Source organism: Mustela lutreola, chromosome 7, assembly GCF_030435805.1.
Source record: "Mustela lutreola isolate mMusLut2 chromosome 7, mMusLut2.pri, whole genome shotgun sequence".
NCBI lineage: Eukaryota > Metazoa > Chordata > Mammalia > Carnivora > Mustelidae > Mustela > Mustela lutreola.
This window is the reverse complement of record NC_081296.1, coordinates 3415472-3426746: the sequence shown is the minus strand read 5'-3', so window position 1 is coordinate 3426746 and position 11275 is coordinate 3415472. Positions and strand designations below refer to the sequence as shown.

At 61.5% G+C, this 11275-nt stretch overlaps 1 protein-coding gene across 1 annotated transcript; it reads left to right on the top strand.

Moving 5' to 3' along the window:
- The first annotated feature begins 4348 nt into the window (after positions 1-4348).
- On the top strand, positions 4349-10603 carry CRABP1 (cellular retinoic acid binding protein 1). Its single transcript, XM_059179579.1, has 4 exons — positions 4349-4451; positions 4964-5142; positions 6928-7041; positions 10317-10603. Exons 1-4 carry the CDS (start codon positions 4382-4384, stop codon positions 10365-10367), a joined length of 414 nt encoding a protein of 137 aa, XP_059035562.1. The 5' UTR covers positions 4349-4381; the 3' UTR covers positions 10368-10603.
- Positions 10604-11275: the final 672 nt, after the last annotated feature.

Here is an 11275-nt window from a genome sequence, read left to right as displayed (position 1 = left end):
CTCAGCACCCTTCCCTGAAACGGCTGGCCACCGTCTGGGCGAGTGGCCTCGGTCTCCGTGCTGCCTCTTGCGAGAACCCCAGCAGCAGAGCCCCCTTCTCCTCCAGCCCCCACCCCCTGGCCCTCAGCCCCAGGGGGCTCCCCAGTACGGCCGAGCCCCCTCTGCCTCAGGCTCCCTCCTCCTCCTCAACTCCTCTGCCCCTTCCCTGCTGCCCCGAACACACACTCTCCCATCTGCTGCACCTGCTTGGTGCAGGCCCCAAGCCCCACAACCTGTCCTGGCTGTCCTGCTGGCAGCTGTCCTTCGTGTCCCCCTGCAGGGTTCACACGTCCGCCATCGTGTCCTCCCACCCCCACTCTGCGTGCTGGGGTCCCGGAGCTATGGGCAGAGACCACGCCCCCCCTCCGACCTGGGGTGCCCAGGGCCCCGGGCAGCCCCACTACCGCTCCTGTTCCCAGAAGGGACCTGCCGCCCCTCCTCGGCCTCTGCGGAGGCCCGTCCCCTGGTGGCCAGGAAAGGACCGGACTCAGACAGGAGCCCTGAGCTTCTGGCTCCCCTGTCCGCCCCCCCTGCCCCCGCTTGGGGCCTGCGTTCTGGGTCGCAGCCTCTCCCCTCCGCCAGCTGCGCCCATTTTCCACTTCTGCTCCTGCCTTCAGAGGCAGTAAACACTGAATCTCTTCCCCCCAAATGCCAACAGACGAAATGCCAGCTCGTCCTTCACATGCCTGGTCCCCTCCTCACTTCCACTCTCTCTCCCCTCCCCTGCACCGCCAGGCTTTTTGAAAGAAGAATCCACTTTCTCCGCGGCCTGTTCCACTCTTTCCATCCGTCCGGGACCCGCGGTAGCTGCCAGACCCCGCCACCTGCAGAAACCGCTCTGGCTGCTCTCTCCAGGGGGCATCGGGTGGCCCTTGCCTCCAGGAGCCTCTGGCCACCGTAGGCCGTCCCTCCGTTTGTGAAACGTGGGCCCCCCCCTCCGCAGCTAGGACGGCATCGCGCCCTACCTTCTCTCCTGCTTCCTTTGGCTCTCCCTGCTCCGTCTGCCCCTCAACGCCGACGTTCTCCCCCGTGGCCTTCCGCTTTTCTCGGGCGGAGTCCTGTGCCCAGGCATCCCGTGTGCACCCGTGTCTTCACCTGCCCCCGCACACGATGACCCCCGTGCCCATCTCCGCTCACACCTCTCTCCGGACTCTGGGATTGCACTGCCCACTGGGTCCTGGGTGCTCCAGACGCCACAGATGCAGCACATCCCAAATGGGCCTTGCTTCCTGCCCCCGTGCTTCCGGTAGCAGCGAAGGAGACTCAGTGCACAACCCAGACAGTGGAGTCACCCCGGGCTCTCACCCCCCCCCCCCACCCTCCCCGCCTGGTGCAGCACCCACGTGAGGCTGTCTGGCCAACCTGGCTGTCCCTGGACAGTCACCTGGGAAGCTCCCCCAAACACAGCTTCCTGGGCCCTAGCCCTCACTATGGAATCCAAATCTCCAGGGCACGGGCCTGGGAATCTGAGTTTCTAGAAAGCTCTCCCCAACCCCACGTTGCTGCGATGGCTGGCGTTCCGCAGCCCTGGTTCTTCCCGCGTGGCCTGCCCACATGGGGCATCAGCTTCCTCCCCGCACCTCTGGCCTCATCCCCGTCAGACCGCCCCCACCCTCGCGGAGAGACACGTGGGCCCTGCGTACACGCACAGCTTGGCAGCTCCTGTCTTTCCACACGGCTTCTTCCTGATCCCAGCCCCCGGACGGCCTCCCCGTGTCAACGCGGGCCGGGCTGATGGACTGCATCTTGGGCACGGTCAGCCCACGCAGTGAGCTGGTCAAACGTAGGCCCTTGAAACAGGACCCGGAACTTCAGCGGTCACTACCCCTGCGCTGAGCGCGGTTCCCAGCTCAGAGAGGTGGTGGGCAGGAGACCAAAACAGGAGAAGGAAGGAGGGCAGGCAGGAGGCTCGGGGGTTGACGGTGACTCTGCCAGCCTTCTTGGAGGCCTGGGCCATGAGCTGTCTCTGCGCAGCAGGACCCTTGCTGTAGGTCCTGAGTCTAGGTCCACAGGAGCGCCTCGGTGGTGTCCGTACTGCCGTCCTCCCTCGGGGATCCCCCCATAAGAAGCCAGGCCGGTGGCAGGAGCTTGCCCTCCCTCTAGGCTCCCTGGTGAGGTCTGGGCTTTTAGGAAGTCCTGGCCACCTCCAGATTCCAGGAGTGAACACGGCTTGCAAGGACCCCAGGACCACCTCACATGCAGATGGGAAACAGGCCGTGCCCTCCCCATTCCTGGACGCTGCTCCCAGACTTGGTGTGTGCCCGGACAATGCCCGCTGTCTTCCCGTCAGGGCAGCCCCGGCTGGAGGGCGGACCCCTCCAACTGCCCACCCTTCCCCCCATCTTCCCCTCTTTGCCCACCGACAGTCCCTGCGGCAAGATCTGTGAGTCACGTGGACGGAGGCCTTATCCCCGGCCCTATGAGTATTCTCATGGGCCGTCCCCCGTGGTCCTGACTCCCCCCAATGCTGACCGCCAGCCCCTCCCCAGCCCCGGCCTTAAGATGGCAGAAGCCTTGCCAGGGAGTGGCATTGGCCGGGGTGGGGGGAGGCTCGCATTAGCTAGGTGGCACCCCTGTTTTACCCCCTCACTGGAGAGATGCCAGACCCTCAGGGCAGTGAGTTTGATTCTGTAGCAGGCCTCCGCTCTGCCTCCCACACTCAGGGTCAACTACGTAATTTGTGGGTCCTGCTGCAAACTGAAAATGCAGGACATATTGTTGGAAAATGACTAAGGATTTCAAGAGGGAAGAGCAGAGCACAGAAACAACCCCCAGGCCCCTCTGCACACACGGGCCTGTGGGACTGCTTGAGGCGCACACTGATAAGGCCAGCCCTGCCCACATGTCCTTCCAGCTGGAGACGGTCTCTCCCCACTCTCTTATCCTCAGCTGCTTTCTAAGACAGATCCTCAGGGCCCCAGGGCAGGAGCCCAGCCCCGGCCCCCTGCAGATGCCCAGAGCCCGTGGAGCAGCATGGCCTCTAGCAGCCCTGTCGGGGTCTCCCCCCCCCCACATGTCCTCTGGACGCAGAACGCTTGTGTTAGTCTCAAATCAGGGCTTATTTACCGAGCCCCCTGGCTGCGTGAGCAGGAGAGGACACGCTGACGAATACCCAGTCTTTGCCCTGTAGGAGCTCACTTTATAGCAGGATGAACACTTGAGCCAGAGCAAAACCAAACACAGACCCAGCGGGTTCAGAGGAAAAGAATCCCATTTGATTAGGAAACCGAATATCACAAAAGACCGTGTAAGGATGGACTGTGGTGAACGGGCAAGGTCTCAGGAACGTCAAGAGGAAAGGGGCATTCCAGGGAGCGGGCACAGCACGGGCAGAGGCTGCGGGGGGCCGGGGCGAGGAAGATGCGTGGCTGATTCTAGAATCCTGAGCTATGCACTTTGGCTAAGGCAGGTGGATGACGGCACAGTGGCAGGGTCCGGAAGGAAAACTTGGGGTCAGCCGTGGAGGCTCACAGGGCCACGGTGAAGTGTGTGTGCCCTCTCGCTGGAGAAGGGGGCTTGAAGCACGGTGCATACTTGGGAGCAGTGGGAGAAGGAAGGAGAGCCTTGCAGACTGCGGAGCCAGGCTTCTCCTTAGAATGGGCTGCTCCTACCCCGGGTTCCAGCTGTCCTCACCGCAGTTCCGAGGGGTTGAGGCCTGAGTGGCCTCCAGCTTGGTGCGCGCCAAGGGCCCCCATCCCGCGTGCCCCTGGGTTTGTGGCAGGGTCCAGGCGGGGGTCGGGGGGCTGGAGCTTTCCCACCACTCGCTCGCAGTGGCCCTGAGCCAGTATGTGTGTTGGGGTGGGGGTGGGTGCGGAATAGGATCCTGCGCTGGGCTGGGGGTAAACCGGCTATGCGCGCCCAGAACGCACCACCCAGAGTCCGGACAGGGCGGCTCTCAACGTTGACCGCCCCACCACCCACCGTATTTTAACTTTCTATTATAGTTCTGCCCAAACACGCCCCAAAGTAGAGAGAATGGCGCAGTGCTTCCCCACGTCCCCACCGCCCCGCTGTCACCATTGTCCCCTCCGAGCCAGGGCCCGATCGCCGGACCCTCCCCCAGTGCCCACGCCCCGTTGTGGTAGAGCGGGCACGGCGCGCGCAGCACCAAGGCCGGGGTGCGGACCGCGGCGGGGTGGGGGCACGCGGGCGGGGAGCGGGGCTCGCGCGGGTAGGGCCTCGGGGGGCGGGGCGGGGGCGGGGCGCGGGGCGGGGCGGGGGCGCCCTCCCAGGGACTCTGGGCGCGCTGGCTGGGCGCTGCGCTCAGTCTCCGCCCTGCAGCCCCGAGCAAGCCCGCCGCGCCGCCGCTGTCAGCGCCCGTCTGTCCGCCCGCCGCCTCGCCATGCCCAACTTCGCCGGCACCTGGAAGATGCGGAGCAGCGAGAATTTCGACGAGCTCCTCAAGGCGCTGGGTGAGCTGGCGCGGTCGGTGGGCGCCTGTGAGGAGGAGCGGCCCCGAGGTGCTCCCCAGGCCCGCGGGGTGGGCTCCGGGACCAGCGCAGGCGGGAGGGCGTCCCCGGGGCGAGGGCGAGGGGAGCGATCCAAGGCCACCCCGGCAGGAGCGGCGAGTGGAGCCCGGGAGCCGCGCGCCCCGCGAACGTTTGCTGGAGGCTTGGCGCCTTCCCCGACGGTTCGGCCTCGTCTCGTGCTGGACCAGCGCGAGGCGAGATCCCGCTGGAGTCCGAGGAGAATCGGGGGCTTTAAATTTGGAGAGTCGGTGTGAGGCCAGGCCCCGCCGCGCATCCATCGTGCTGCGCAGGGAAAGCCGCTTACTGGGGCTCAGTTTCTCCTCTGGAAACTCTGGGCGAGGGTTGGAGGGGGGAGCGGGTCTGTTTTGAGGTCTCCATCTCTAGGCAGAGGGTTTGGGCAGTGCCGGGCGGGCGCCGCGACCGAGCCCGTGGCGCAGCCCTCCTTCCCCGCGCAGGTGTGAACGCCATGCTGCGCAAAGTGGCGGTGGCGGCTGCGTCCAAGCCGCACGTGGAAATCCGCCAGGACGGGGATCAGTTCTACATCAAGACGTCCACCACCGTGCGCACGACCGAGATCAACTTCAAGGTCGGAGAGGGCTTCGAGGAGGAGACCGTGGACGGACGCAAGTGCAGGGTGAGGGCCCGGAGGAGGGCGGCGTCCCGGGATCCCCTCTCCGAGCCCTGGACCGCCGCGGCCGGACGCGCCCCTGTCGGCCTTGGCAGCCGGTGGCGCGCTTTCCCTGCAAGGCCGTGCACTGGCGGTTTGCAGAGACCATTCACGCAAGCGGGGTGCCCCGGCTCGGGAGAAGGTCCTCCCCAGTCCGCCCCCACCGCACCCAAGCCGCCGCCTCCGCTCTCACAGCTGCGCCTGAAGCGGCGGGAGATCCCCGGCGGCGGCGTCCCGCGCGGGTGTGGGTGCGGGTGCGGGGCTCGGCAGCCGCCACGTCTCCTGTGGCAGGTGGAGCGGCAGCGCTGGCTCCCCCCGCCGCCGCCCGCCCCGGACCCCAGGGGATGCCCCGGATCCAGTTTCAGCAGTCCTGTGGGCCCGCACCTCTCCCTCCCGCCCTCAGTCTGCTGTCTTGAAGGACAGGCGGAGTCTTCCCAAAGCGAGGCTGATTCCGGCTGGGGAAATGGTCGAAGGGCTCTCTTGGTCCTCAAGAGCAGGAGTTTCCTCTTTGTACCGATATTGGTCCCTGGGATGAACCAGTGGATGGAAGCCAGCCGCTGTACAAGCCTGTTTTCCGTTGGCAAAAATCGCATTCTGTTGAGTAGAAAGAAGGGTCGGGTAATGTGTATTTTGAATGCGGATGGAAAAATCGTGGCTGCTGCTGTCACTTACTTAAAAGGGGACAAAATGTCTCCCTCCCTTTCCCCAGCGTTCAAAACAAAGAAATAGTCATAACGTTCCGGAAAGTGAGAAATTGAGTCTCCCCTTCCCTGAGGGGTGACTGTCTGCTCTGTAGGGTTGGGTGCCCTGGGCACAGAGATTCGACCCACATGGCAATGTTTGGCCCACAGAACTGACACAGCCAGAAAATGATGTCCCGGCTTGGAGCTGGCAGGGTCGGAGCCCGTGGTCCCTGCACTGCTTGTAAAAACAAGAGTGGATCTGTGTAGTGAGAGTGACTGGGAGTCTTGGGGAGCAGGCCTAGCCATCGGCAGGGCTCAGGTGGGGACATCCAGCGGCGGCCACTGCCAGAGACCATGGCTCTGATTAAAAAAAATCAAAGGTCCATGCCACAGCCTGGCAAGTGTCAGCGAGTCTGTGGGCTGGGCACCTGCCGCAGCCCAACTCCAAGCTCTGTGCTCTGTGCCGCCTCCCACAGCGGGAAACCCCGGGGCGGGGGCAGTGTTTCTGTCCCCAGAGCCAGCTGAATCAGGTTTATCAGAGTAGTCTGTGCGCATAGAAGGAAGGGGTTATCCCCAAATCCGGGCGGAGGAGAGGGCTCCTGCGCCAGCCAGTGTGGTTATAAATACGGCATTTTAGCGGCTCTAGTGTCGTCTTCTTCTGATGGGAAGGTTCTTAATGTCCCAGTTTCTTGAAGGGATAGTTTGTTTCGGCATAAATGAATCACCGTGTGCTCTGAATTTTATTCCCGGAAATGTGAAGTATGCCCAGAGCTCTGCTGGTTTGGAGAGAGAGAGAGTGAGAGAGAGTGTGTGTGTGTGTGTGTGTGTGTGTGCATGCGTGCACGTTTGGGGGAGGGGCGGGGGGACATGAGGTCTATTTATTCCCCATAAACCCATGACCGGTCCTCTGAATCTGGACTCCACAGGGCTTTGCAGAGGCTTCCGTGCCCTGCTGACAGGGACCATGTGTTGCTTCTCTCAGCCGCTGTGACTCTCCTGGGCGCGTTGTTGTCTCTGCTCCTGCCGCCAAGGCTGTAATTAATGTCACTAACGGTTTTCCTGCCTGCAGAGTTTGGCCACTTGGGAGAATGAGAACAAGATCCACTGTGCACAGACTCTGCTCGAGGGGGACGGCCCCAAAACCTACTGGACCCGCGAGCTGGCCAACGACGAGCTCATCCTGGTGAGGTCTGGGCCCCTGAATCAAGCCATGTCCCCGGATGATGCCGCCCTCCCTTGGGCGGAGGGCGGGACCCTGTGGGCCCTGCAGTAAAAAGGGAGTGGAGAGCCTGGAGGGACAGCTGAGGGGGCAGGCAGGCATTGTTCAATGGTCGGGGCAGAGCAGGGCTGAGACGGGTGGCAGCGGCCCCACGGCGCGTCCCTGTGGCGACCCCGTGGCGCTCTCTGAGTCGCCTCCCTTCCCACTGCGCCAGGGTGCGCGGGCTCTGCGGGGCCCCAGGGCTGTTCACTCCGCAGAGGGATTTTCTCCTCCTGCCCTTTCCCCATTTTGCCGCCAGGGCAAGATTTCAGGAGGTTTAGCCTGTCAGCCCGGGAGCCCCAGAGAGCAAACGTTTGCGCCCCAGCCTGACCAGCTGCGGTGGCCTTCAGGAGCCAGGCGAGGGCCTGCGTGTCCACGTGTGGGGCTGGGGCCTCGGGGACAGGGAAGGGTGGGCTCTCCCTGCAAGGTACTCAGATTAAAGCATTTTAACCGATCCTGGCCACAAAGACTGGACCTGGTGAGACCCTCACAGTTTAATCACACCCGGCCTTGTCCTTTAGTTCAGATGTTGGGGGCAGAGAAAGTTGGGGAGGACAGAGAAGGCTCAGTCACTCTTCCTTTGTGTTTCGGAATAGACCAGGCTCTCCCTGCCACAACCCCGCCCTCCCCCGCCCCCACCCGCCAGACACACACAGGCACACGTGCACACACACATATGCATACACATGCACGCACGCGCTCACACACACACACACACACACACACACGCAAGGGGAAAAGCTGTGTGGGTAACCTGGAAATGATATCCTTTGTTCTCCATGAGGCATATTGTTACGTCTCCTCTCTTAAGACCACCTGCCTGCCCCATCTTAGCTCACACCCTCCTCTAGCGCTGGGGAAGGAGCCCGCAGGGTGGGACATGGGCCAGCCACACTGTGCGATCTGGGCACGGCCCTTCCCTTCCCAGGCTGTAGGATGAGGGCGGCCCCTGGAGGTGGATCCCCGGGCGCAGTGCTCTCAGCCCTAAAATTGCACGTTGATCCGTGGGCAGACCCTGAACGGGCTGGTCTCTCTTACTCCTGCTGAGGCTGCTTGATCCCTCTCTCTCCTCTTGTCCTTCCCGGGCCTGATTCTGAGTCCTGTCTGCTTTCCTAGAGAAGGGGCCGGCTTCCTTTGCAACCTGGTGAATGCCAGTTCCAGGGAAGGAACACCTGATGGGGTTGGAGGGGCACTTTGAAGCGGAGACGTGGAATTTAGGAGAAGGAGGAAGAAAAGGTTCACTGGTACCAGAGTCAGCAAAGCTCTCAGTTCTGGAGCGTGGCTGAGAGTTGAGCAGGCCTGGCTTGCTCCGTGAGAAAGTGTGATTTTATTAACCTTGCAATCCCCGAACAGCCAGAGCAGGTTCTGTTGCAAGGACTCCCAGACTTCCGACCCCCTCCCCCCACCCAGCTCCACCGACCAGACAAGCCTCAAAGGGAGTGTTAATTCTTGGCATTTGAGACCTGAGATATGGGCTTTTGTTTCGAAGGTCGTCATCATTAATAAATCCCCAACGCAGGGAGACGCGTCTCCTCATAACAAGAGGTAGCTTATCCTAGTTGAGTTGCAATAAGCTCTCCCAGCGCCCACAGTAAATTGTCCCCCGGGGGCTGTAAGTTCCCTTCTGTGAAAACGGAGTATCTTCCCTCAAACCACTCTGGAACACTCCAGAGTTGCTTTCAAGAATATTTTGGCACTGGTGCCTGCAGGGAAGGACATTTCAGATATGGCTGGAAATGTGATTTCTTCCCGCGCTACTGGTCAGCCTGGGGGCTTGGGGGAGGCATCAGATGTGAGGGTGGTCACAGTGCATGGCAGGGACCCCAACCACACATCCTCTGTGTCCATAGAGCTGAGAGGTCAGCACTCCTAGAGGTGGATCTCCATGGGAACCCCTGCCCCCCGGCCCTCCTTCTCCAAGCACAGCATCCCCTGCAGACAGAAGTATCCGCAGCAGCTACAACCATGTCCGTGTGACCACGAGCCCCCACCCGGAGGAGAAGCTGTTGATGGGTGCTTCCTTCTTGGTGTCACTCAGGGCTAGTGTTTCCCTGAGACACATGCTGGAATCAGGTCTTGCCGTGTGCCTCCTGAGAGGCTCTTGGCCAGCCGACAGGTGGGGGCGAGAAGCTGAAGGTCCAGGTCTAGCCGGGCTCCCAGCCTCCCCCAGGGCCTTAAGCCCCTTGGAGAACCTGAGAGCGAGGGCACTCCTGTAGAAAAGTGGGCGTCGGCAGACGTGCGCACATCGGGTCTGCAGCCTGGAGGATGTCCGAATGTTGGTTTCATGTACGAAACAAACGTATTGCTTTCCCTGTCCCCGCTGCCCGGGAGAGCAGCAGCCACTGCCAGAGACCGTGGCTCTGATAAAAAAGTCAAAGGTTCCTGGGACAGCCTGGCAAGTGTCTTTGTCTGTCTGTCTGCTATATGGTGGGCCCAAACCATTCCCCAGATGGAGGTTTTTCTTTTGACCCGGATGTGGGAGCACCTCTAAGTAAATGATCTTAACTCTCCCCCAAACTAGCAATCATCCATGATTGCTAGTTTGGGGGAGAGTTAAGATCATATAGCAGACAGACAGATAGACAAAGAGCCATAGAACTTTAGCTGGAGTGACCCTTTGGGATCATCCTGCTGCATTCCAGCCCTGTGTGAAACCGCCTCCCTCCCGCTTGGGGCCACCAAGCAGCCTCCCCCGCGGGGTGCCGCCAAGCGGGGTCTGGAGGCCAGGCCCACCATCCAGCCTGTCGGTGACTTAAGGATGAGCAGCCGCTCTCTCCCAGGCCGTCCCCTCTGGCTGGTCAGCGCGTGACCCTGGAGCTCTGGCTGCCCAGGCCCTCTGCTCTGCTCACGTCATTTGAGGAGAGAGCCGCCTCAGAAATGTCCAATGGGATATCTCTCCCTTGCAGTTTCATTTTTCAAACCAAGCATTTCTGACGCTGGTATTCATGGGCTCCAGAAACAAAGGAAAATTGCATATAATTCTATACCCCAGTTGCCTCTCTGCCTGTGCGGAGCTCAAAGGAGAAGAGAAGAAAAAGAGAAAAAAAAAAGACCTCAGCAGTTAATGCGAGCACGTGGCCCAGGGACTTGAATGTCGGTTAACAAAGTGTCTTTAGCAGGGCAATAAGGGGCCCTCTGAGCGACGTGCTCTAAACACGTTTGCACAGGCGTCTGCTCTGATTGTCTTTCCTTCTCCACAGACGTTCGGCGCCGATGACGTGGTCTGCACCAGAATTTACGTTCGGGAGTGAAGGCAGCCGGCGTGCCCCGAACTTCGGGGGTGGGATGCATGTTCCCCTGAGAAACGTCTAGGTCTGAGCTGCCAGCGCACCCCCCCTTGCCCCGTACCAACTTTAGGTGACCCCGTTTCCCCTGTGACGGTCTAGTAGTGTCCCCCCAAGGCCTCTGTACCCCCGAGTCCCTGCTGCTCCGTAGTGTGGCATCTGCATGCTTTCGCCCGCCATTAAACTGGTCAGCCGCACTGCAAGGCTGTTCCCGTCTTCATGCCGCGTCTTCAGCTGCAGCCTGGGGTTCTGGTGCACGTGCTGTCCTCAGCACATCCCTGGGCTGTGAAGTGGCTTCAGTTTCAGCTGCTGCCTCAGGCCGTGCTTGGAGCATATAGCAGGGGTGCAAGCCAGGCTCCCTCCAGCTGGAAAAGGACCACAGATCTGGGTGTGTGTGGTCCTCACTGTGCTGTTTTCTAACGGAACTAGTCTGTGCGGTGGTGGCTCCTAGCAGGAAAAGGAGCGTCATTCAGAGGTTTCACTGAGGGGATCCCAGAGTAAAGGGACTACTTACACAGGCACTTATAGGGACAGGATGGAGCGAATCAGCAAAGGCTAGGGTGGCCATCAGACTAGCAACAGAAGAGCCATTGCTTCCCACACCTGCACACAGAAGGGGCAGAGGGGTCACCAGACGAAAAGAGCTATGGCCTGGGAGAGAGGCCACCATGCCCGAGCTGGGTAGTACGTGGAGGAAGGTAGCCACTGTCCACACCATGGCCCCAGGGTACGTGTGCGGGTGGGGGTGGGCTTGGAGGTGGTTTGGTTTGGAACTACGGGGTTGAGTATCGCGACCCCCTGGCTTCCGATCTCGGATTGACCTGTGCTGCCCACTGGCCAAGCCCAAGTGGAATGTAGGGGACGGTGAGTCACCG